This window comes from Rhipicephalus microplus, chromosome X (assembly GCF_043290135.1).
Source record: "Rhipicephalus microplus isolate Deutch F79 chromosome X, USDA_Rmic, whole genome shotgun sequence".
NCBI classification, from domain to species: Eukaryota; Metazoa; Arthropoda; class Arachnida; order Ixodida; family Ixodidae; genus Rhipicephalus; species Rhipicephalus microplus.
The window spans coordinates 130011212-130038329 of record NC_134710.1 but is presented as its reverse complement, the minus strand read 5'-3'; the positions used below and the strand labels follow the sequence as shown (position 1 = coordinate 130038329).

The 27118-nt window shown below is 43.6% G+C and overlaps 1 protein-coding gene across 7 annotated transcripts in view; it reads left to right on the top strand.

Moving 5' to 3' along the window:
- Cpsf160 (cleavage and polyadenylation specificity factor subunit 1) overlaps positions 1–27118 on the top strand; it is a 129087-nt gene that overhangs the window by 17585 nt on the left and 84384 nt on the right. For all 7 annotated transcript variants that reach the window (XR_012886975.1, XM_037427734.2, XM_037427735.2 and 4 more), the window contains 12 exons: positions 478–617; positions 1678–1788; positions 1887–1980; positions 2061–2148; positions 2257–2385; positions 2566–2620; positions 2686–2777; positions 3538–3693; positions 17842–17931; positions 19571–19684; positions 19753–19860; positions 21802–22011. Coding sequence is in view for 6 of the 7 variants with exons in the window: in XM_037427734.2 (XP_037283631.1) it covers positions 478–617; positions 1678–1788; positions 1887–1980; positions 2061–2148; positions 2257–2385; positions 2566–2620; positions 2686–2777; positions 3538–3693; positions 17842–17931; positions 19571–19684; positions 19753–19860; positions 21802–22011 (1387 nt within the window). In the remaining variant the exon portion in view is untranslated. The remainder of the gene's footprint in view (positions 1–477; positions 618–1677; positions 1789–1886; positions 1981–2060; positions 2149–2256; positions 2386–2565; positions 2621–2685; positions 2778–3537; positions 3694–17841; positions 17932–19570; positions 19685–19752; positions 19861–21801; positions 22012–27118) is intronic.

Sequence of the window (27118 nt, the reverse complement as noted above, 5' to 3'; positions counted from 1 at the left end):
GCGAAAATGCTGTAGGTTCGTGTGCTCAGATTTAGGCACACCTTAAAGAACCCCAGGTGGTAGAAATTTTCGGAGACCTCCACTACGGCGTCTCTCATAATCGTATGGTGGTTTTGAGACGTTAAACCCCCCATATCAATTAAATGGAACCTGAAAGGACCAAGAAAATATTATCTATTTAACAGGAGTTCCGTTTACTGAAAGGCGAACATGAGTGCAGAATACAAGCCCACAACCAAGCATTGCAGAGGTAATAGTTCTGTTTAAGCAGTAGTAGTTCCATTTAACAGATTTCCGTTTACTGAGATACTACTGTATAAAGAGTTAATGGCATGAATGCGAAAATGTGAACTTATCACTGCAAAGATAGATACTGAAATACTAGATGGATACTGAAATACTAGTTGATTATCTTGCTGTGGTGTGTGATGGAGTGTTCGTTCTTCTTTTTACGTAAAAGTTGTTTGTTTCTCTTAGGCGGATTGCCATCCGACAGGACACATGCTGTATCCTGGCTCTTTCATTGAACTTACAACAGCGAGTGCACCCAGTGATCTGGTCTTACACAAACCTTCCCTTCGACTGCCTGCGAGTGCTAGCTGTACCCAGACCACTTGGTAAACATAATCATCTAAGCAAACACATATGGTACCACAGTGTGATTATGAGCACCACGGTATCTGCTAACTGCATTGGTAAAGTCAAGCCTTAGTACTTCTGCAGCTTAAGAAAATGTGTCCGATATTTCAAATTTCCTGTAGACCACAAAATCCATACAAAGCTTAAATCGCTTCAGCTGCATCCACAGTAGCTCTGAGGGTAGTTGCAATGTTTGTAGTGTCACTTGATGTCCGGGGGTGTGTGTTGCCTATTTCCATTCTTGCTGTGCTTCACTGCAGTACGTTGCATACGCTTAACTGTAACATCGCTGTGATGCAACGAAGCTAACTTTTGGGAAATGGCAATATGTGGTGCTTTTTCGAGTCTTGCTATACATTCCATGCCTTGAAGCACTCGGCAAGGATGACAAGAGGCAGACTGAGTGCCGTTGATGGCAGGTCCAGCATGTTTCAGCAATCGACATGGCACCTAGCACTAGAAAGTTTGATATCTCGCAGTACAGTAGTTAGTAGGTCCACATTGGCACAGTGCATGACAGCACATGAACTGCTATAGTGCAGCTTCTAACAGATGAGCATGCGAGAATGCTGGTGTGAGAGTAGCAGATAATCAAAATGGTGGCAAAAACTCACAAAAAGAAGATTGGATGGCTTATGGTTTTAGTATCTAGAATTCAAGATGGCCTTAACATTTACTCCTTGTGGGCACGTCACGGCAGTGTTGGGAACGTGTATAGGGGATGTTATTAGAAGTAATTGTAATGGAAACAGGTAGAAAGAAAAGTGGACAAATAGATAACTGCCACTTTTGAAAAAAGTGTGTGATGCTGTACCATTCCTACACATTTTCATTACAATTATTTCTAATAACATCTCCCTATACTTTCTTTGGCATTATTGTCTGTTAGATCTCATTATCTGACAAAGAAAATGAGCCATTAAACATACACTTCTTTCTTTGTTTCCTTTTTTGTCAGTTGATGAAAGCAAATGTAATGCACTATAGCACTAATTAAGTGAGATTTGTTGGAAGTTCTGATCTTCACTGTGTTTGCAGGTGGTGTGTTGATCATGGCTGTTGACGCCTTGCTCTACCTAAACCAGAGTGTACCACCTTATGGTGTTTCACTCAATTCTTTCACAGACTTCAGTACTGCATTCCCTCTGAGTAAGTGACTTAATTAAAAGAAGATGGTATCGAGTCCATTGCTCAGAGAATGATTGAAGGTTTTCAGATTATTCTTCTTTTCTCTAAATAATGAACAGAGCCTCAAGAGGGATTGAAGATTTCTTTGGACTGCGCTCAGGCTTGTTTTCTGAGCTATGACAGGCTCGTTCTCTCACTTAAAGGAGGTGAACTGTAAGCTTCTTTCATTTGCTTCTGGTACAATGTTCGCATGCACACTTTTTATATAATTCTGCTTATATGTTTTCTTATAGTTACGTACTGACACTATTCAATGATGGCATGCGAAGTGTAAGAAACTTCTACTTTGACAAGGCAGCTGCCAGTGTGCTCACAACAAGTGTGAGTTTCCAACCTCTGCTTTCTGGTTGCCCTACTGTGCACAAGTTCTTTCAACCTTTCATGATGTAAAAAAGTTTACATACTTTTTTGTTTGTTTTTGCAACGCAGATGACACTTTGTGAAGATGGCTATTTGTTTCTTGGTTCGCGGCTTGGGAATTCCTTACTGCTTCATTATACTGAGAAGGCTGCTGAAGTGGATGACATTGCAAAACGAGATGAAAAAACTGAGAGTGATGTAAGGGCCATTTCTTATTGCACATTTTACCTTTTAGTTTTTTGACGTGCATTGCGAATGTAGCTGATTATGGTCAAATATTGAAACTGCTGTTCTTTGACAACCCAGAATGAGAACAAAGAGTTGCATATTTGTTTGTGTTTATACTTTAAGTTTCCATGCTTATTTTATTTGCATTAGGCCAATGACCCTCCTTCCAAAAAGAAAAGGATGGACGCCATTGGGGACTGGATGGGTAGGATTCATTTGTAGCTTCACAGGATTTTGCAGGAAATAATAATCTTGGCTCTTATTTATTAGCTTCCGATGTTGCACTCATTGATCCGGATGAACTGGAAGTGTACGGAAGTGAAACCATGGCAACGAAGCAACTGACATCATACACTTTTGAGGTATGTGCATCTTCTATGTATGTACTGTCTCTTTTGATTGACCCCCAAAAACACTCTTCAAGGGACATGTAGAAGCCAGATAACTTTTTTTCTTGTATCAGTAAGTTGCCCCCTCACGATACCGAAAGCACTGCTCTTGCCTCAAAGTGACACTTGCCGTGAGAAAATGTTAAAAGAATTTAATTATAAGTAGTGCCGCCGTACCACCTGTGTCCTCGCCACTATTCAGTTGTGATCAGGAAAGTGCGCATTATTTTTTCGTAATGCAATTATACAATCACTTTTATGGTTGATTTGCCCTACTATTCTATTAATATGCTAGCAACTTTCATGAAATTTTATTGATGTTCGTAAAATGAAAAAAAAAAAATGGAGGGGGAATGCTGACGTTCTGGTGTGAAATTCAGTTATGCAAATCACCTTCATTTTCTTTTCCAGTAATGGACTTATGAAGGCAAACTTGACAATAGATTTATCAGATATGATTTATCTCTCTGAATTGATTTAGTGTTTCACTGCTGTGTCCCTTTAAAACAAGTATTTTACTAGTGTTAGCCTACTCTGGTGACCTTATGGTAGTCAGCCCATGCTGTAGCATTTAGTGGATTTTGAGAGTGATCTCGTGTTAGCCTACTCTGGTGACCTTATGGTAGTCAGCCCCTGCTGTAGCATTTAGTGGATTTTGAGAGTGATCTCGTCTGTATTAAGATTAAATTAAGATTTCTGTATTAAGGCTGATAATGCTTTCTGGCTGTTGCAGGTCTGTGACAGCTTGATTAACATTGGACCGTGTGGGAAAATATGTATGGGTGAACCAGCATTTCTTTCTGAAGAGTTTGTTCAAAACTCTGATGCAGACCTAGAGCTTGTCACTACAGCTGGCTATGGAAAAAATGGAGCACTTTGTGTATTACAGGTAATTAAAAATACCCCTTTTCCACTCAATTCTTGCAGTTATAACAGTTATAATAATTAATAAGGCATCGCATGGACTTATTGTTTTGTATGAGTATGGTGCCGAGATTCGTCGGGGTCTAGCAATTCAAGCTGACGCTTTGTAGTCAGTGATGCAAACACGTCATTGCTTTTGTACGAAGTTTCTTGCCTTTTGCCGCTTTCTAAAACTAGAAATAATTCGCTGCTTACCTTTAATCTACAATTTTACGTTATTAAGCTAACCGTAGATGTAATTACTAATATGTGTATACGACTCTCGGCTGAGGGCCACTATCTACTTCAATATCTATTTACCAGAGTTTATAATTACTATCCCAAAACGGCAACAAAATACGATACAAACAAAATAGGAAGTGCCTGTCTAGTCTTTAACTGTTAGAAACTTTTCACATTTAATTTTCATGCACTCCGACCTTCGTGACGTATACGCTCAACGTAAGAATCAGATAGAAGTAGCTGATTAGTCACAAAACAGGAGTTCGATTACTCTAAAGCCAATAATGTCAAAATTGAGCGAGACAGGAAGAAGTTAAAAGAAAATAAATGCTTAATAAAGAGAGTCATCCAAAGCACTGAGCTGGCCTAAGCTCGTAAGGTCAGAAGTTTGCAACCACGCTGGGTGTTTTCTTTTTTTTTTGTTTTCAAGGAAAATGGATTTCAAAATAGTTAACAAAAGAAGGCCAGGGGAGCTATGAGTCGGGTGAAGTTGAGAGCTGATGAGCAGTCAGGTTGTATTCTGCAGGGCTAAGAAAGTGCAACAGAACCCCATACTTACAGATAGCGCAGCAGCCTAGCTTGCCATGACAAAATTCTATACGAATGCAGATGCTGGACCATTTCCAATCATATATTTACGTAAAATGCTTGTTGAAGGACTCGTTAAAAAACAAAAAGAAGCAATGAATCCTTGACCCTCAGTCCCAAAAGGCTGCAACTGTCCAAAGCGGCGGTCAGACCTGCGACACAGCGAAGGGTGCCAAGAATCCCTGGGTACGGACAGGCCGCCATTGGAATCTGAACATGGCTACCTTCAACACTAGAGTGCTATCTAGTGAGGCTAGTCTAGCTGGGGTATTTGAGGAATTAGAGGGTGTTAAATGGTATCCAATAGGACTCAGCAAAGGTAGGAGGACACTTGAGGCTTATTCAGTGCTGAAGAACAGACATGTCCTATGCTACCATGGATTAGTGTACAGAAAAGAACTAGCGATGAGGTTTCTTATACACAAGAATATCGCTGGCAACATAGACGGATGCTATAGCATCAGCGAGAGAGGGCAGGTATTATAATTAAGTTTAATAAAAGGTACAAGATGAAGATGGTGCAGGCCTATGTGCCTACATCAAGCCATGATAATCATTTGGTTGAACGCTTCTACGAAGATGTAGAGTCAGCCATTAATAAAGTAAAGACACAGTATTCTATTCTGATGGGTGACTTTAATGCCAAAGTAGGCAAGAAGCAGGCCAGAGACCATGCAGTGGGGGAATATGGCATCGGCTCTAGAAATGCCAGAGGGGAGTTAATAATAGAATTTGCAGAATGTAATAATTTACGCCATATGAATACCTTTTTCAGAAAACAGGCTAACCGTAAGTGGATGTGGTGAAATCCTAATGGCGAATTTAAAGATCAAATAGACTTCATAGACTTTATTCTGTGTGCTCACCAAGGCATTGTACAAGATGTAGAAGTAGTTGGCAAGATCCGATGCAGGGACCATAGAATGGTAAGAGCTTGTATTCACCTAGATTTTAAAAAAGCAAAGACAAAGATTGATATGCAAGCTGCCAATTAATGAACTGGCAGTGAGAGGGAAAATACAGGAATTCAGTTTTGCTTCAGAATAGATTCGAGGCACTAAACGAGAAAACCAACGTTAGCATTGACAAGTGGAACGATAATCTTGCTAGTATCATCAAAGCGTGTGCAATGGAAGTTGAGGTATTGTCACTAGACAGATAACTGGCAGGCTATCGCAGGAGACAAAAAATATTAAGAGACGACAAACCATGAAAGCCTCAAATGCAACCGACAAAATAGAGTTAGTGGAGCGTTCGAAGTTTATCAATAGGCGTAAGGTAGCCGACATCAGGAGGTATAACACGAAAAGAATTGAGCAGGCTGTAAAAAGCGGCAGAAGCCTAAAAGCTGCAAAGGCTGACTTGTGCATAGGCAAAAATCGGATGTATGCATTGAGGAACAAGGAAGGCTATGTCATAACCAATATGAATAGGATAGTCGAGTTGGCGGAGAAGGCCTACAGACAGCTAGCTGTACAGAAGCCAAAACAACCAGGATGATAGCGCGAGAAACAATAATAGTCTAGAGGCAGGGGTGGAAGTGCTGCACTATATCGCCATTATGCGGCAATCTAACCTGCTGCGTCTAAACGGCAATTTGCGTGTGCAACGCGAAATTTAGTCAAGTTTTGTAATCAACCGAGCAACACGCGTGGGCTACACTAAGGACGCAACCGCGTCTATATCAAATTAGTTCGGTCACGTCATTTTTCGCTTCATGCATTATTCTTGTTAAGGTGGTGTTTGTGCACATACCCCATTATGTGACTTTATATGGGTTTTAACAGTGAAGCTGTTAGCCGAACCATATAAACTGAAAAAAAAAAAAAATGTTTTATCAGCAAAGTAATGACTGCAATAGCAAGAATTTGTAATAGTAATTCCACACATGCTCCTTTCCTTCTATTTTTGCTACCGCATCATTACGCATCTAACGCTGCCTTGTGCAAACCGCGCCTGAATGGCTGGGAACAATCTAGATAATCTTAGAACCTTCCAATGAGATTACGCGAACAACGCGTACATAAGATATTTTTCTGGAACTTACGCAGCCTATAACGATAACGCTAAAATCTTCGATGGCACATGTATAAATGCCGACACACTTTGCTGCTTGGCAAATTATGGACGGCCTACACTCTCGTTTGCTGCTATCAGTCTACAGCTTGTATTGCTTGTAGAGTGACATTTTGTTTCCAGCGCACAGGCTCGCACAAATGAAGTTCACTCATGAAAACAGCGACTGCTGCCTTCGTCAACCTCACGACTCCGTGACAGTACGAATGCTTTCAGCTAACTCTTTTGGATCCAACATCGCGACAATCTACAAAACGCTGGTGTAAGAGAAAAAGTACAGCTGCTCCAGGGAGAAATGCTCTTATTGCACAATCCTTTCCCATTGAGAGCACACCACGTAGAACGGTTTAGGAATAGCGCGCTGATGCTTGCTGATAGAACGAGCACCAGCTTATCCGTATGAAGCCTTTTGAATCAAAATTCACCGCTGCTGCTCGAGCAACCCGTTCCCCCCTTTTTCTCGCATATTTTTTTAATGCTCGTTCAAGACGGGTGGCGTGTTTTATCTCTGCTTGAGCTTTTGACGGCAGGTCTAACAAGCGGCAGGACGCTATCGCTTGCGCCTTCCAAGCAACGGAGATCGGCCGCTTCGTTTATCTTCTGCTTGAGCAGCGCTCATCATCTCAGCTTGCGCAATTTTACGCTCGGGTAGAACGTACGATGCGCAGAGAATGTTAACAACTTGTACTTTACGTGGAACATGGCGGGGACGGTGAAAATCCGTCGAGTGTCCATATAATTCCTATCGTAATAAAGAATTTTTACTTTATTGCCTAACCATGGCGCGGCGAGCGCATCTGAATTTCGTCGTGGTTCTGATGTCAGCTGTGGCACTTCAATGACTGGAACATAAGTTTATTTACATTTATTTTTATAGACCTTTTGGGTTCAGTATGAAGATAACTTATGTTATGTAGTAGGTCAAGTCTTGAGTTGCTCTTCATGTTGGATGTGGAGTTTTATTCACATTTTGAACAGTGAAACATTTTAACATGAAAAGTTTTCATTTGTCTGAGTAGCTGTTCAGAGTGCTGCTTATACAGCGTGAGTAGCTGTCCAGAGTGCCGCTTATGTTTTTTTTTTGAGTTTCTGTGCTTTCTGCTTTGATGTTGTAAGGTTTAATATATATATATATATATATATATATATATATATATCAATTTGGGGTAAGTTTGGTAACTTGATCAGCATTGAATGCTTGGTAAAAACCACTGAATTCTTTTGTGTTTATGAGAAAGCAAGGAAAAAACAAATTTTAATTAACAGTAATGTGCGACCCAATAAATCTGCTCCTAAACTAAATTTTGATGCTCCAAAATACGCCTTTTGGTACTCCAGAGCTGCTCCAAAATGCCCCTTTCGCTGCTGCAAAGCTGCTCCAAAACCATATTATTCCTGCTCTTAAAGCTGCTCCAAAAGACTGAAGCCCGCTTCAACCCCGGAGAGGAATTTGACATCCTACTAGTAATGACAGGGGAAGTGAAGGAAGCCCTAGAAGGAATGCACAGAGGCAAAGCCGCTGGTGCCCCGCCGCGGTGGTCTAGTGGCTAAGGTACTCGGCTGCTGACCCGCAGGTCGCGGGTTCGATTCCCGGCTGCGGCGGCTGCATTTCCGATGGAGGCGGAAATGTTGTAGGCCCGTGTACTCAGATTTGGGTGCACGTTAAAGAACCCCAGGTGGTCGAAATTTCCGGAGCCCTCCACTACGGCGTCTCTCATAATCAAATGGTGGTTTTGGGACGTTAAACCCCACAAATCAATCAATCAAAGCCGCTGGTGAGGATGAGGTAACAACGGACCTCTTGAAAGATAGCGGAGAATTTGTGTTAGAAAAATTGGCCACCTTATATACGAAGTGTATCTTGACGGCAAGGGTACCAGAATCTTGGAAGAACGCCAAAATTATCTTAATCCATCAGAAAAGAGACGTCAAGGATTTGAAAAATTACAGGCTGGTCAGCTTACTGTCTGTTCTCTGCAAACAATTTACAAAAATAATAGCTAATAGAATTAAGGCGACATCAAAGTTCAATCAACCAAAGGACCAAGCAGGATTTTATACAGGCTACACAATAGATCATATTCATGCTATCAATCAGGTGATAGAGAAATGCGCAGAATACAACCAACCTCTATAGATACGATTACAAGTAGATTACGAGTAGACGTTTGACTCTGTCAAGGCATCAGCAGTGATGCAGGCACTACGGAATTAGGTTATCGAAGAACCCTACATAAGCACACTGGAAAAAATATACAGTGGATCCATAGTCACCATAGTTCTCAATAAAGAAAAAGATAGATTACTGCCACGTTCTATTTCTCAAGTTTTGTTATCGCCCCGAAACACTACGCAATTCTCAGCGCAAAATGTGCGTGCAGTTTTCGAGAAGCTTCCGGACTTTAGTAGATCATTTCGATAAGATCACGCCCACTGTGCGAACTGTACAGATTATTCTGGAACCTACGCCACCGCCAGCGATAACGCTAGAACATTCGATGGCAAGAGTATAAATGCCGACGCACTTCGCCGCTTGTCAGTAGTTGATCGACGGCCGACGCTCCGTTCACTGCTATCTGTGCAAGACTGCTTCTGTAATCGAACTTTCCGTTTACCGGGCACAGGTTCGCCCAAATAAACAGTTAAATCCCAACATAAAGTTTCCTGTCTTCGGCCACGTCACGACCCCGTGACATCTGGTGGAAGTGCTGCTTCGTTCATGTACCGAACGTCCCCGTCAAGCTGTGAACCCAGCCCACGTCGCGGAGAAGACACCGCGCCAACCAAGAGCAGCAAACAAGCCGCCAACAGCAAGGGCTACCACCGGAGTACGGGCTTCTACAACAGAAGGCGCGGTAGACCAAGGCCATGACCGCGACTTCAGCGACAATGACAACCGCAGCGTCCCAGCCCACGATGGTCATGCATCAACCCAGGGAACCACCAATTTTCCATGGGTCATCGTTCGAAGACCCGTAGTCCTGGCTAGAAACATACGACCATGTGGCCGCCCTCAACCACTGGGACCACGACGAAAAGCTCCATCATGTGTTCTTCTATTTAGAAGACACCGCAAGGACCTGGCTCGAAAATCGAGAGTCCACGCTCCGAACGTGGGATGTTTTCTGCGGCGCATTCCTGCAAACGTTCGCGAGCGTCGCTCGCAAAGAGAGGGCCGCTGCTTTATTAGAGACCCGGGTTCAGCTACTAAATGAAAATGTTGCCATTTTCACAGAAGAAATGACCCGACTATTCCGTCACGCTGACCCAGACATGCCTGAGGAGAAAAAAGTTTGTTTCCTCATGCGAGGGGTCAAACAGAAGCTCTTCGCGGGACTGATGAGAAATCCACCGAACACTGTCCAAGAATTTGTAGCCGAAGCGACCACTATCGAAAAGACCCTGGACATGCGCACCAGACAGTATAGTCGTCGCCTGACTCCAGAATTCGCTGCTGCTCAAGCCAGTAACTCCGAAGACCTGCGTGCGATCGTGCGGGAAGAGCTGCGCAAGCTGTTGCCTTCGGCGTAGCCTCAAGTGGATTCGATCGCCGACATTGTGCGAGAAGAAGTTCGGCAATCGCTTCGAATTCCCCAAGCACCGCTGCCCGAGCCGGAAGCTATGAGCTATGCCGCTGCAGTGCGCCACAATTTTTCTCCCCGTCCACGCCAAAACGCCGCCCCATCGCACTTCCGTCGACAGACGCCACCGCCGCCACCGCCGCCACTACCCCCACCGACGTCATACCGTTCGCCAGCGACCCAGCGCAGTGAGCCGAGGAAGACTGACATCTGGCGCACCCCTGACCACCGCCAGGTCTGCTACCACTGCGGCGAGGCCGGACACACATACCGCCAATGCCAGTACAGATGGGACTGCGTGGCTTCGCCGTCAATGCACCGCATCCACAGCCAGGAGAATGACCACGTGACATCGCCGACTATCTGACAGGAACTCATTGGACACCACGAAGCCCTTCGCGTTCGCCGTCACCCAGCCGCCGTACGTCACCGCACTACCGGCAGTACTCTGGCCCAATGCAGGGCTGGTCTCTTAGCCCGTATCCGGGAAACTAAGGGCAGCAACCGATGGAGGTGCGGTTGCTGTGCAACGAACTACCGAAGATCCTCCGCCGCCGCCGCCGCCGCGACGGAGCTATCCGAACACAGCGCCAACCAGGCAAAGCCCTGACGGCGAAACCTCACTTACCAAAGGTGACCTGACGACGCAACATGGAAGCAGTGGAACAAGCCGACGCAGCCGTGACCCGACGCCACGCCCTAACTGTAATGAGAGACGGCGAACTAGCGACTTCGACGGTCTTATCGACGGCCACAGTGTGACCGCTCTCGTCGATACTGGAGCCGACTGCTCCGTCATCAGTGGGTCGTTCGCCGCGAAGTCAAAGAAAGTTAGGACAGCTTGGGAAGGTCCCGAAATCCGCACAGCCGGAGGTCATCTCGTAACGCCTGCAGGAATCTGCACAGTGAAAGTCGCCATTAACGGCCGTATTTATCCTACAGACTTTGTAGTCCTACAGCGTTGCTCGAGAGATGTCATCCTTGGCATGGACTTCTTATGCCTTCATGGTGCTGTGATCAACCTAAAACCAAGTCGATAACGTTATCCACAGAAGAAGCACTACCGCCGCGCACGCCGTCAGGAAACCATGCCTTGAATGTGCTGGAAGAACAAGTCACCGTTCCGCCTCACTCAAGCGTCATTATTTCAGTTGGCGCTTCTAAATCACCTAACTTGGAAGGCGTCATTGAAGGCAGTCAGCATTTGTTGGTCACCCGAAATATTTGCGTCGCAAGAGGAATTGCAGAGCTGCGGGGAGGAAAAGCAACGATCGTGCTCACGAATTTCAGCAATGAGTACAAACATGTGAACAAAGGAACAACGGTCGCATACATCGAAGAAATTGTCGAATCCACCAGTGCTTTCACCCTCGCCGATTCTGCGGAACCTGCTCAGAAGAACCAAGCCCCTCCCATAGCTTTCGATGTCAATCCTAGACTTCCGAACCATAAGCAAGAACAGCTCAAGGCCCTGATCCTGCAATACGAAGATTGCTTTTCGTCGTCATCAAAAATTCGGCAGACCCCAATCACGAAACATCGCATCATAACCGAAGAAAATGCCAGACCACTCCGTCAGAGTCCGTACAGGGTTTCGACGCGAGAACGTGAGGCCATGAAGAGACAAGTTGATGAAATGCTGCGGGATGACATTATCCAGCCGTCCAAGAGTCCATGGGCATCCCCCGTGGTGTTAGTGAAGAAAAAGGATGGGACCCTACGTTTCTGCGTCGATTATCGCCGCCTGAACAAAATCACAAGAAAGGGCGTGTATCCTCTCCCACGAATAGACGACGCACTTGATCGGCTCCATAATGCCAAGTACTTTTCGTCAATGGACCTCAAGACTGGCTATTGGCAAATCGAAGTCGACGAAAGAGACCGAGAGAAGACGGCGTTTATAACACCGGACGGCCTCTTCGAGTTTAAGGTGATGCCCTTCGGCCTTTGCTCAGCGCCTGCAACTTTTCAACGCGTTATAGATACAGTACTGGCAGGATTGAAGTGGCAGACTTGCCTTGTGTACTTGGACGACGTCGTCGTGTTTTCTTCGAGTTTCGACGAGCATCTTCGGCGCCTTGAAGCTGTACTTCAAGCCATCAAGACTTCCGGACTCACACTGAAGCCAGAAAAGTGCAGATTTGCGTACGAGGAGCTCGTTTCTGGGGCACGTTATTAGCAAGTCTGGAGTTCGTCCCGATCCACGGAAAACAGCCGCCGTCGCCGACTTCCCGCCATCCACTGACAAGAAGGCGGTGCGCCAATTTCTGGGCCTGTGAGCTTAATATAGGCGGTTCATGAAGAACTTCGCCCGCATCGCCGATCCTCTCACTAACCTTACCAAGGCCGACGTGGAGTTCAAGTGAAAAACGCCGCAGGTACGCGCTTTCCAGGAGCTTAAACATCGCCTACAGATGTCTCCGTTACTTGCCCATTTCGAGGAATTCACCGAGACAGATATACACACTGACGTAAGCAGCGTAGGTCTTGGCGCCGTTCTTGTGCAGAGGGCTCACGGACTTGAAAGGGTTATTAGTTACGCCAGCTGATCGCTATCCAAAGCAGAAGCCAATTATTCCACAACAGAAAAAAAGTGCCTCGCCATCATCTGGGCTACGTCAAAATTTCGCCCCTACCTCTGGCAGGCCCTTCAAAGTTGTGAGCGACCACAACGCCTTGTGTTGGCTAGCCACCTTGAAGGACCCTTCAGGTCGCCTCGCACGATGGAGCCTGAGACTTCAAGAATATGACATTACTGTCATTTACAAGTCCGGCAAGAAACACTCCGACGCCGACTATCTCTCTCGTGCGCCGACGACCAACCACCACCCGACGACCCGGATGATGACTACTTCTTGGGAACGATAACTACCGACGACTTCGCTGAACGACAGCGGGCCGACCCGGAACTTAAGGCCCTAATAGAATACCTCGAAGGCACGACCGCCGAAGTCCCGAAGGTATTCAAGCGCGCACTTGCGTCGTTCTTCCTGCGAAACGGTCTTCTCCAAAAGAAAAACTTCTCACCACTCCGAGCCAAAGTGCCTTCTTGTGGTGCCTTCAGCTCTGCTACCAGAACTTCTGCAGGCCCTGCACGACGATCCGATGGCAGTGCACCTCGCTGTTTCTTGCACGCTCGCGAGGATACAAGAACGGTACTACTGGCCATGTCTTACCACCGACGTCACTCATTATGTGAGGACATGCCGGGACTGTCAGCGACGCCAGACACCGCCGACAAGGCCAGCGGGACTTCTGCAGCCAATTGAACCACCTTGCCGACCTTTGCAGCAGATTGGTATGGACCTGCTGGGGCCGTTCCCGACGTCGTCTTTCGGAAACAAGTGGATCGTGGTAGCTACCGACTACTTCACCCGCTACGCCGAGACAAAAAGCCCTTCCCAAAGGCAGTGCATCCGAGGTAGCTAAGTTCTTTGTCGAAAATATCGTCCTACGTCACGGTGCCCCGGAGGTCCTTATCACCGACAGAGGAACTGCATTTACTGCCGACTTAACTCAAGCGATTTTGGCATACAGCCAGACAAACCACCGCTGGATGGCAGCGTTACCGCCCACAGACCAACGGCCTCACCGAGCGGCTTAACAAGACGATCGCCGACATGCTGGCAATGTACGTCAATGTCGAACACAAGACATGGGACGCCATTCTTCCGTACGTGAGCTTCGCATACAACACGGCGGTGCAAGAGACGACGCAGATATCGTCATACAAATTGGTCTATGGAAGGAGCCCGGCAACGACGCACGATGCCATGTTACCCAACGTTACCGACGAAGAAAACCTCGACGTGAGTGAGTACATTCAACGCGCCGAAGAAGCCCGACAACTCGCGCGTCTCCGTATTAAGAATCAACAGACGACCAACAGCCGCCGTTACAATCTTCGACTACGCTTCGTGGAATACCAGCCCGGTGAACATGTTTGGGTGTGGACACCGGTACGCCGACGTGGACTAAGTGAAAAGCTTCTGCGACGGTACTTCAGACCGTACAGGGTGGTTCGGCGTCTCGGCCCACTTGATTACGAGGTTGTCCCCGACGACATCACGAACGCTCAACGACGCCGATCGCGACCTGAAGTCGTCCATGTCGCGCTCCTCAAGCCGTTTCATGCGCGTTAACAAACTGAAACAGTGTTTTTTTTATTATGATTGTATTGTAATTTATTCATTGTACTTTCTTGCATTATTGTTGTACCTTCATCTTTAGTTAAAGCATCGGGACGATGCCTTTTTCAGAGGGGGGCAAAGCCACGTTCAATTTCTCAAGTTTTGTTATCGCCCCAAAACACTACGCAATTCTCAGCGCAAAACGCGCGTGCAGTTTTCGAGAAGCTTCCGGACTTTAGTAGATCATTTCGATAAGATCACGCCCACTGTGCGAACTGTACAGATTATTCTGAATCTACGCCACCGCCTGCGATAACGCTAGAACATTCGATGGCAAGAGTATAAATGCCGACGCACTTCGCCGTTGTCAGTAGTTGATCGACGGCCAACGCTCTGTTCACTGCTATCTGTACAAGACTGCTACTGTAATCGAACTTTCCGTTTACCGGGCACAGGTTCGCCCAAATAAACAGTTAAATCCCAACATAAAGTCTCCTATCTTCGGCCACGTCACGACCCTGTGACAATACCAATAAAGAAGAGTGTAAGGCAGGGAGACATGATTTCTCCACTGCTAACAGGTTTTGAGGACCCTAGATTGGAAAGATTTAGGGATAAAATTTAATGGAGAGTATTTTGATAATGTATGATTTGCTGATGACATTGTCTTGATGAGTAACTCAGGGGAGGAATTACAGCTCATGATTACTGAACTGGACACGGATGCAGAAAAGTATGTCTGAAAATTAGTATGCACAAAACTAAGTAATGTGCAACAGTCTCGGCAGAAAACAGCACTTTGCTATAGGTGGAGAGACGCTGGAAGTTGTAAAGGAATATGCTTACTTTGGACAGGTAATAACCACGGAACCAAACCATGAGAGTGAGATAACTAGAAATATAAGGATGGGGGTGGATCACATTTGGCAAGCATTCTCAAATCATGAATGGTAATCTGTCACTAACTCTCTAGAGGAAGGTATGTAACAGCTGCATTTTGCCGGTACTTACCTACGGAGCAGAAACCTGGAGGCTTACAAAGAGGGTTCAGCTTAAATTGAGAATGACTCAGTGAGTGATGGAAATGAAAATGATAAGTGTAACCTTAAGAGACAAGATGAGAGCAGAGTGGGTCAAGGAACAAATCGGGGTTAAGGGTATCATAGTTGAAATCAAGAAGAAAAAATGGACATGAGCCGGGCACGTAGCATGTAGGCAGGATAGCTGCTGGTCATTAAGGGTAACTGACTGGATTCCCAGAGAAGGCAAATGAACCAAGGGGGAGGGCTGATGAGGTTATAAAGTTCTCAGGTGTAACGTGGCAACGGAAAGCACAAGACTGGGTTGATTGGCAGATGCGGGTCTTTGCCCTGCAGTGGGCATAGTCAGGCTGATGATGATTAATTATAAGAAATAGTACTTCATATTTGAATACATTCATTTTGAAAATCTCTGTTTTATAATGTCATGTGATTTAATGCACGCAATATTTCCTCTTTTTTACTGAGAGTAAATATCTTATTCTGTTCCAAGTTCTCCATGTTTCGTTAGTGTCCTTGATTTCTAGATGTAGAAATGGTATGTTCTCGGTAAATAGAACCTGAAACAACCAGGAAAATATGTTCCAATAAACGGGAAAAGATAACCCTGTGTGCTTAGATCTAGGGGCACGTTGAAAAACCCTAGATGCTCGAAATTTCTGTATTCCTCCAGTACGGCATCTCTCATAATTGTATCACGGTTTTGCGATGTTCAACCCCAACAATTGTACATTATTACATTTACTGAAAGATGTATAGGTTTGCAGAATTCAAGTAGATACGAAAGTAGTGCTGTGCAAATTGTGGGTGCGAATCAAATGCAATATTTTTAGAACATTTCTCTTTTTTTGATATAGCAACATGAAAGTGTTTATTTTGGCTGGGTTGAAGTGCTGGTGGGGTGGTGTTTCATAGTTGTATTATCAAGAATGAGGCAAAGCAGGGCCATATTATATTTATGTACATGAATCGGTGCAACCAAAGTGTTGCCCACAACACTCAACACATGAGAAGCAATGATGCTAGTTCCTCAGTTGGTCCTCCTCTTACAACTTCTGTGAAAGGCAAATTGATATGGAGGACATGGCTATGCTACCTTCAAGTCTTAAGTTCCAAATCTGCGTCGTAGATCTCAATATATAAGAACATCTGAAATTGTGGATGCTAAAAACCTTCAGCGTCCGATTTTTCGGACTTCTGCTCAAATTTCAAGTCCAGATCAGCATTGGCCCCCACCTCTGCCACATCAGTCATCTCCATGCTGGAACCAGCGTTTTCACGAGTCAGTAGTCAATACATTTTAAGACTGTAGCAGAGCCTCAAAGGCTGCTTTGCTGCAAAACAAAAATGTGATGGGTTGAAGCATATTGAAAATTTGAAGGGGCCATTGTCAGTTTGACGTTGACTGTATTTGTCTTCGGGAAATTCGAATGGCAGTTCAGATAGTAAAGTTCCGCTGCAAGTTGAATAGCGAACACTATGAGTAAAATATTTGACATTTCGAATATTCGTGCATCTCTACATGAAACCAATCATATTAGAGGCAGTTGTTTCATTTAAGGAGCAACATTATTTTTTAGAGATTGTTTTGTACAGATATTATACCATAAATAAAAAAATGCTAAATTTTCTTTAGGATGCACAGTGGTGTAGTACTAATTGCTTTTCTTTTTTTAAAAGTAAAATTTCTTATCAGTGTTTAACTAGCAGTGACTTCTTGCTTGTATGTAGGTATCTACATTTCAATTCGCATGTCAGTTTGACTTATTTCAATATAAATGAATATTCACTGTTGTGATGTATATACATTTTTTAACAATTCCTGTTCATTAGATGGCCTTGTATATTAAACCTTGATATCTACTGAATAACAAAAAGCTTTCTACACTTTCAGTATAGCAAAATTTTATTGCTGCCACTAAGCCGAAAAGTGAGAAACTGTGTGTGCCAGCTAAAATAGTTGAATTGTGTTCAACCATTTTAACTGGCGGACACATTGACTTTGTATCATGCACTGGTGTGCTGTGGTGAGCATAATTCAGGGTTATTCCGTTCTTGGCGATGCACGAGATTATGCTGGCAAGCCGTAGCAATCGTACAGACAGGAAAGCTTCACATTGTTGGTCAGTTAAGTGTTCCCTGGAATCATGTTTCTTTTGGCTTTATCATGTGCACCATAGTGTGACTGCAAAAAGAACTGTGATGTTTTGGCATCAAATCATACAAGTGGTCAGTTGTTGATGAATTTCTTAAACTTTACTTTTATTGAAAATTCTTGTTTGGGCTGCCTGATTTTGCCAAGACAGCTTTTTCATTGCAAAAAATATATTCGTGATTGCATAGCAGGTAAAACTTACAATGCAACAAAGTAAAATGCCAGTGTTATGAATATATTTATAGCAAGATATGGCTATAGTATACATTTTTACTTAGTAGGCAGTTCAGAAATTATGTAACACAATTTTTTTCTCAACAGCGCTCTGTTCGGCCTCAAGTGGTGACAACTTTTGAGCTACCAGGCTGCGTGCATATGTGGACCGTCATGGGTCCTCCTGCAGAGAAAAAGGTGGTTGTGTATTGGTTTCTGATACGTTCACCTTGTTTAGCGCACCTGAAGTTTATGCTGGCATATTTTAAATTCAATGAATTCTGTCTGAAGGCAGTAGTTGCAGCCAGTGTTCTTGCAATAGTTTGTGTAATCCTATCATAAGTCCATGTGCCTTATGAATTGTAAATTAAGGTTGACATGTGTTCTGGTATACATGCATCATCTGTAGAGAACAAATATGAATGTTTGATAGTTGCATGGCGAAGCTTCGCAATGTCGGTATTAGTGAGAATGTTCTCAGTTGGACCAGAGCTTATCTAGGCAATCAACAACAAGCAGTTAGAGTGGGAGATGCTATGTCGGGAAATCGGGAGGTGTATTTGGGAGTGCCTCAAGGATCTGTATTGGGGCTCCTACTTTTCCTTTTATACATAGATGATATTTCATCAGTTGTCCAACCACCAGTAAAAATTAAGCTATTTGCAGATGACTGCCTAATCTATATTCCAGTATCACGTAGAGAAGATCAAGTGAATATCAGTCAGTGCTTACAAACCCTAAACTTATGGTGTTCTAAATGGGGTATGGAAATTAACATTAAGAGATCCACTTACACACACATTACAAAAAAGAAGGAAGTGCTTTCGTTTGCATATAACATTGGTGATCATATGCTGGTGAAAGTCTGTAATTTTAAATACTTGGGCGTCCTCATGTTGATAACATCTGTCAATCAGCATGTCAAAAATTGTGCTTCCTACGAAGGAAGTTAGGCCAAGCCACAAAAGATGTCAAGCTGCTTGCCTACAAAACGTATGTCCGTCTGAGATTGGAATACATTAGTGCTGTGTGGAGCCCACACCAAAAGGTATAAAAAATAAATTAGAACGCATTCAGAGAATGTCAGCTCGCTTTATCTGTTTCAAATATCGAAGAAGGGATTCTGTTACTGAAATGTTAAAGGTATGTAAATTGGAATCGCTAGAATTAAGAAGGCGGAAACGGAGGTTGAAACTTCTTTTTAAGATCTTGCATGCCGGGGTGAAAATAAACAGGGATGCTTATTTGAAGCATTCTTACAAAAGGTTTTCAAGAACAACATGCACTACATTCATACAACCAATACATGCTCGAACAGATATATTCTGATTTTCTTTCTTTCCTGACACTATTAATATGTGTAAAGAATTACCGAATGATATGGTGCAAAAAAGAACTTTGAGTGATTTTGAGGTTGCTCTTGATTGGCATTTTGTTGAAAATGCATAGTTTTCAGTGTTCATGTATATGTTTTCTTACAAATGTTTCATCGGTCATAGACATCGTGTTGTAAATGTATTGAGTGAAAAAAGCATGTAACTGTGTTTCTCATATAATTGTGCTATATGTTACAGAGTTCATCTTACAATTTCTTTTGAAATATTTAATTTTGTGCAACTCAATTCTTCACCCTCCCTGTAACGACCCTCAAGGGAGGGTTAACAGTATGACAAATAAATAAATAAATAAGCACCAGACACAGAACTCAACAGTATATTGTTGTTGTATTGCCTGCGACCCAAGCTCGCCTAATAAAATATTCATATTGTGAAGGTTATGGCATGCATTTGTCGCTTCAACATTGAAGTGTGTTCAATTTTACTGCATTTTAAAACAGCCACCAAAGAAAGCTGAGGAGTCTGGTGACCCTGCGTCTGAAGACAAGGCTGCAGAGCAGCCTTTGACCAACACGCACGCCTTTTTAATTCTCAGCAGGGCTGACAGCAGCATGGTATGACCATAATTTAGTTGAGGTCACTTATTTTTATTCTGGATATTACCCCGCTTCATTACATGCAGATTCTTCAGACTGACCAGGAGATAAACGAGCTTGACCACAGTGGTTTCAGCACACAAAACCCTACTGTATTTGCTGGCAATCTTGGTGATGGGCGCTATGTACTACAGGTAAAGAGTCTTAATAGTCTTTATTATATGCAAATAATGTTTTGTTAGACTCCAAAACTGTGCTGTTACAGTGCTCTCTTCTAGCATGTAGTCTTGTTATAGCCGTCATTTGTGGGAGGGGATATTAACGTGATAGCGTTGAAGAGCTCATTTCGCAGAAATTCCGGCGTTGTTATTTGTGAACGAAAACTCATCATCTTATGCGTGACCAAAAAAATCAAGAACAATGTAAATAAATTAAACAAATGATAAGCAATTTTGGAGCAGAGCAAGGATTGAAGCAGGGTTGTTTGGGTCCAAGTGAGGATCGAACTGGGGTTGTTTGCGTGGAAAGCGAATGTTCTACCACATGGCCACGCCTCTGCTTGTGAAAACATTGAAAAGAACTTCCTCTGCTTGGAAATGCAGTGAAAGTAGCTTTCATGCTTTACAAGCACGCGCGTCCTGTATACATGCTTCACAATGCAACATGGAATATTCCAGGAATAATGCGTGGTACAAGCGTCTATTACCAATGGGTGTCAGAATATGTGATTATCGTAACGGCTCCGTGGTTTAAAGCTGGTACCCCACTACTAAAGGCATACATGCTACTGTGTCTATTCCCTTAAGCCACGTAGTGGGTGCAAAGCAAATTTGAAAAGGTTTCATGCACTAAATGTTTGAAGTAGTGTTTGAAGACTAAGTGTTTGAAGATTTCGCTGTCGCGTTCAACTCCTAAAAACAAAGCTTTAGAGTCTCAAATTTTTTTCTTGATTGCACAGCAAGTATGGTAATACTACTGGGATTTTTGGATGTCAAACCCCAGAAAGTATAATTATTATAACTTGGCCTCATTGGGACCATGAAACTTAATTATTATGTAGTGTGTCCACCTTATAGATTTAACAGCTGGGTAAACATGCTGCTTTGATTTGGCAGTACAGATTTTAACAATTCTAACATGCTGTGAAAACATTGTGAACCCAATTTTTATAGATTCAAAGAAAGCTTTGTGCATTCACATCTAATGTGCTTTTCTTGTAGATGCAGCATGAGTCTAATTGGAAAATTGAGAAATAGAAAAATTACATTATCAGAGAATGGAAATATGTCAACTTGGTCAACATCATCACTTTTGGGCAGCTCTTCATCTCTGTCTCTTAACCTCTTCTCCATTGGGTTCTTTGCATTTTATATAGAGGGCAGGCAAAAAGTTTCAGGAATTGTGGTTCAGTGTGCTAATGTTACATCTGGCAATGTATAAATAATAACCTGTGAAGTGGGACTTTGGAGGTAATTGCATGTACACATACTTTCTCTTCTGTGGTGCCATTGTTGGAAATAGTCTTAGAAGGCTTCTTTTGAAATCTGGCGGAGCCTACCATTGCTTTCGCTTTAATGTCCTTACAGTTTTAAAATGTGTCCATTTGAGGCCCACTTTTAGCGTAACAAGTGACCAAAAATGGCGTATTTTAACAGCTATCACTTGCATCACATGCATCAAACTGATATTCAAATCTTGTTGTTACTATTCAAAGTTGCTCCTACTTCACCTTGTCCACCCTGTGGAGCACTAGTTATGGTGCTCGGCTGCTGACCTGGAGGTGGTGGGTTCAGTCCTGGCTGCGGCGATCTCATTTCGATGAAGGTGGAATAGTAGAGACACCTGTACTGTGCAATGTTAGTGATCATTAAATAACACCAGATAATCAATTTCTATAGCCCTTCATTAGGGTGTCCCTCATAATCATATCGTGGTTTTGGGACATATATTCCCAGATATTATTGTTCCACTTTACTTCGAAGCAAAAAGAATGACATTGGCACATGCCTTCTTCAAAGTTTGATAAATATTGCACAGGTTTGTTGGATCACGACAAATATGCTAATTTTCTTTGTAATATGAGATATGTCCACAAGGAAGAAAATATTCATGGAAGAGTCTCTCAATGGATACAGGTTTGCCCAATGGGGGTGCGCCTTCTGGACGGCACTAGGCAGTTGCAGCACATTCCTTTGGATGTGGGCTCATCTATTGTTGCGGGTTCCCTGGCTGACCCACATGTAATCATACGAAGTGTTGAAGGCCTTGTCATTCACCTGACTTTGAGAGGAGACCCTGCTGCGGGATGCCGCTTGGCGGTTCTACGGCCACAACTTACAGCAGTGGTGAGTGGTATTTCATTGATAATTACAAAATACTGTAGGCCAACATGACCCAGGGAGTAGTGGAGTCATAATGAAATGAGAAAGGAGAAAAAAACATAATCTGTAAAGATACCGGCACCGCATGCAGTGTGGCAATTTTGCTTGGAAAATATTTAACAAAGTAGGGAGTAGCACGGGTAGAAGCTTTATTAATATTGTCTGCCTTGCAAGCAAACTTGGGTAGACTCTGTCCATGCAAAACAGTGCACAGTTTATAACAGTGAAGCTGTCCTTAGTCGAGGTTTTCATGTCTGGTGTTGTGGTATCGCTGATCACGTGGCCTTGTAATGTGGCAAGAGCGAGCCTTGGTAGGAAGGGGAGGGCTGTGCGTGCTTCAAGAAGCTAGGGTGGAAATGTCAAAGGTAGAGTTGCTGTATATGCTACTTTTAGGTAGCAGAGTTGTACTAAAGTATGCCATGTTGGGCTCAGTCGCTACGCGGGAAAGCCACTCACTACCTTTGTAGGAGCCGCACTCATGGGATGTTTAAAGTGTGTGTGTGCGCATGCGTGTGTGCATGCATGTGTGCATGTGTGTGGTGTAATGCGAACCAAACTATGTTGCTTGGCTCATATTTATGAGTCGTAATATTATGCTGATGCTCCTAGTATGTAATTATTGCACCTAATAGTTCATGTGACAAACGTGAACCAGGTGCAATAATATATGCTTAAACAATTTTTGTTCTTCGCACTCCCATTTATGATCGAGCCAGAATATTGTGTTATCTCTCCGTTGTCTTTGGCTCTCTTGTGCTGACTAGGGGGCAAATTGTAGTCAAGAATGTTTAACCCAATCAGCCTTGATAGCGATAAACATGCGTACTTGGCATTTGCAATCACTGCTTGAAAATCGTAAAGATGTGAATGCACGATTCAAGTGCATTGTCGTATGCTTGTGCTTAAAACATGAAACATGACATTTTTGAGGTAACTAAATTGAGCGATTGTACGCACATTTTTATTTTCATTCTACATTTGTGATGTAAGTATAACTGCCACATTTACTCGCATAATTTGCTCACTTCTTTTTTTGCGATTTAGGGGCTCCAGAAGGGGGTGAGCAAATTACGCGGGTATTTCGCGAGCGCATACGACATAATAGGGGCTTTTAGCTTGTACGTATACTTCTTTATGTTATTGGATACCAGATAGAATCTGCGCCTGTGCGGGTTTTACAGAACGTAAACTGTTACATTTTCTGCCGGATGTGGTTTAAAACTTTACGTTTCCCGCCATTATAAGCTTTGCGTTTCCCGGCCTATCTCGTAAGTCCACCTTCGTTCGTAGAAACTCGTGGTATTCGTACTGCGGGGACTTGAGCTGTCGAGTTGAAATAAGCCAAAGTGCAAGCTCCAATAGTCATTGCATTGTTTCAGCCGGATTACCAAGGCTAGAATGGCCTAGGACATAGACGCCGTAAACGTGCGAGCTCCCGACAACATGAAAGTTTTTCATTTCTCCATCATGCCCGACAAACTGGATAGGGGGTGCCATTTAGCGGGGAAATAGTGAACCAGGTAATCACAAAATTGTTATTGCAAAAACATCATGCATTGTATGTCTTATGCAAAAACCGCACAGTGGCGTTATTACAAATGGGTTACCTTTCAATAATTTTCACCTCAAAAATATTATTTGTAAGCCAACATGTTTATGACTGTTGTTGCACGAAGTGTCACAAGGTGTCGACACCATCTTTGCAGTAGCCCTGCATTTTTCACATTTTTGGCATACGAGGATACCAAACGTGATAAAATTAAGTCTCGTGATTTTGCCACAATGGTGATCCTATGTAAGTTAAATGCAGTTTATATGCATTTAGCATCACAATTTATGGTGTGCGATAACGTAAAGTTATTTGTGTTTATGTATGTATGTAAACATTTACGTATAAGGAGCTAAAATATGCGCTGCGGTAAGACCCTAAGCGCCAACCGGTAATACGTTAACGTAAAGAAGTATACGAACAAGCTAAAACTCCCTAATGAGCATTAATCCTAATGCGTGCAGTATATACACTTAAAATAATAAAGTGATGCACAAACAAAGTGTACTTGTTAATTGAACAGAATCAGCACGTACTTTAACCAGTCAGATCTGGTCACGCGCGGTCTAGTCAGAATCACCAATCCGAAGTTTTGATTGAGAATCATCGTTGCGGCCGCTGTCACCACCCTCCCAAAGCGCATCATCCTCGGTTCTGTCGAGGGTGTTCGAATTCCCCATTTTCTTGAAGCTCTTCTCGACAATGCTGGGAGAAAGCAAGAACCTAAGTGTTCACATATAATTGAAAAGGCCTTCTTCAACGGCGGAAAACTTGTATTAGCAAGCGTGCACTCTGCTTTTTCCTGAGCATCGATCTCACACGTTGTAGTTCACGCTGAAGTGCTTCGTGGCGGCACGGCTCCAGTTTTCTTTGGCAAACTTCATAACAACAAACTAGAATTTTGCTGATATATATATACGGCCGAATCACGATAACTCTAACTCGAAGGGGCCCGAAAATTTGTTCGAATTAAAAGCTAAATGAATGGAGGGCTCTCCGTTCAATGGCGCATGTGCATTGAGTTAATACACGAGGGGGAAGTTTCAGAAAACTTACATTTATTCACAAATCACAGGACATCTGTTATAATTGAAGTAATCGGTGATGCACGTCTGCACATGTTTGCCTTGCAGGGAGTCAATTTCGCACGTAGCTTGCAAAGCATTTCTACTTTGGCTTCAGAATTCTCCTGGCAAGAGAAGTTGCACGTGGAAATGTGCCGTCGTCAGATAAGAAGAGGATGCGGTGCGAAGCGCTTTGGCCCAGAGTCTCACGTAACTCATCAACCCATCACCATCCCGGCTCCCCCCACTGCGCCGCCACTTTCTAAAGACGACGATAACAACGAGTGCTTAGCAGAGAGCCGCAGCATGGCCAGCACGTGACGAGAAAGGAAGAGCGTCTCCATGCGGAGAGAAGCAGATCGGCATTTTGAGATAAAACCAACACTCCACGGCAGCTTTTTTTTTTTTTTTTTTTTTTTTTGCAGGGACAAAAAAGGGGAAAGCGTGGCACGGGCGCGTGAGAGACTCCCCCCTCAAGGCGCAGAGCCGTGCTCCCGCAAGGGGCAAGGGCAGTAGAATATAATGCCTTTTTCCTTTCCTTCAACCACACATTCGTTCAATCCAGCGGCAGCTTTCTTTTTTTTCCCTCTCTTTGCGCACGGCGTTGGAAGGAGAAGAGTCTTTACGTGGCAGGGATGGAAAAAAGAAAAGCGTGACACGGGTGCGTCGCAGATCGGCATTTGAGAGAGAGCAAACATTCCACCGCAGCCTTTTCTTACCTTTTTATTTCCTTCTCCCGCAGCGTTGAGGTGTCCCAGATGCCGCCGTGGGATCGGGTGGGGTGCTGAGAGAATTTTTGGAGCGCGGTATGTTCGAATGAACCGTCGCAAGTGCTTGCGCGTTAGAATTACTGAGCGTTATCGCCTATTAGAATAGACATAGCTTTGACGGGACCTAATCGTGAGTTCGAATTAAGCGTGTTCAAATTAATGAGCTTCGACTGTATATACAGAAGAATACCTTGGGTTGCCGCAAGGTTATAAGTATAAAAGTAGATGTGCTTTCACATAACTTGTTTATTCAGCTGACATTTGTATGGGAGCCCCGTCTTTTTCAAGGCGTAATAATATTTACACATTTTCGTGTCCTCTAATAGCTTCTCGAGATAGGTGGAAGGGGACAGAAAAAAAATTAACAACAACAAAAAAAGAAAGGAAAAGAAGAGGAAGAAACGTTAGAAAGAAGCAAGAGGGACATGGTGGGATTAGGAAGCATGAGGAACTCGACAGAGTAAGGTGTAGGGCATGAGGAACTCGACAGATTAAGGTGTAGGACATCCGGGACCACTTATCTGTGCGTTCCGGCTGTGCTTGAAGCTTGAAGCGGTAAACGATTTCTCTATTGTCAGATGTATACACTGAAAGCTTTGTTAGGGGGTAATATTATTGTAATGGGAGGCTAGGGGCAAAGTACTGATTAGAGAGGGGCATTTGACAGAGTGCCTGGGTGTTCATTTATTCTGTCTTTTATCGTGTTGAATTTGTAGAGAAAGTAAGATTTCCGTTCCCATTCTCTGATTGTTCGAAAATTGCTTTCCAATAGTGTAACTTCGATGTTATCAAAGCTGTGGTCTTTTAATGTACTGTATTTTGAAAGTGGAATCCTGGCAGTGAACGTACATGTGCCCGATGGTTGTTGAATCTAATTCTAAACGGAGTGTCTGTCTGGCCTAAGTAAGATTTCCGTTTCCGTTCTCTGATTGTTCGAAAATTGCTTTCCAATAGTGTAACTTTGATGTTATCAAAGCTGTGGTCTTTTAATGTACTGTATTTTGAAAGTGGAATCCAGGCAGTGAACGTACATGTGCCCGATGGTTGTTGAATCTAATTCTAAACGGAGTGTCTGTCTGGCCTACGTATTGCATGTTACATACCCCACATTCCAGAAGGTATATGACGTTATCTGAGTCACAGTTCAATGCACCTCTTATCCTGCGCTTAAAATCTGAGTGGGTGCCTTCCGCCACTGTCATTGTCTGCATGTGTTTGCATACTTTGCATCTGCTTTTTCCGCAAGGGCAACACCCTGTCTGAGGTTTCACGCCTATTTTTAAATTTATAAAATGATACCTTATACTTTTCGGCCGCCTGTATATGACACAAGGAAGAGAAGTGAAAATTTTGGATAGTCGCACGCTCTGTTCCAATATGTTAAAGTGTTTTCTTAGGACTTTGTTTATGTTCGGTGGGTTGCTCGTGAAAGTTAATAGCAAATTTTTGTTACGGTGCTGGTCGGCATCATTTTGGTGGTGTAGAAGAGTCTGGCGGTCCAGATTTTCCGCTTTTTTGATAGCGTCATCAACGATAGCTGGCGGGTATTCTTGATGAAAGAGTACTTCGCGCATGTGTGTGCTGTTTTTTTGGAAGTCCTCGGTGCGGGAGCAGATTCGTCGGAATCTGTGAGGTTGGGAATAGGGAATGCTGGTTTTGCAGTGTCGCAGGTGGCAGCTTTTGAAGTG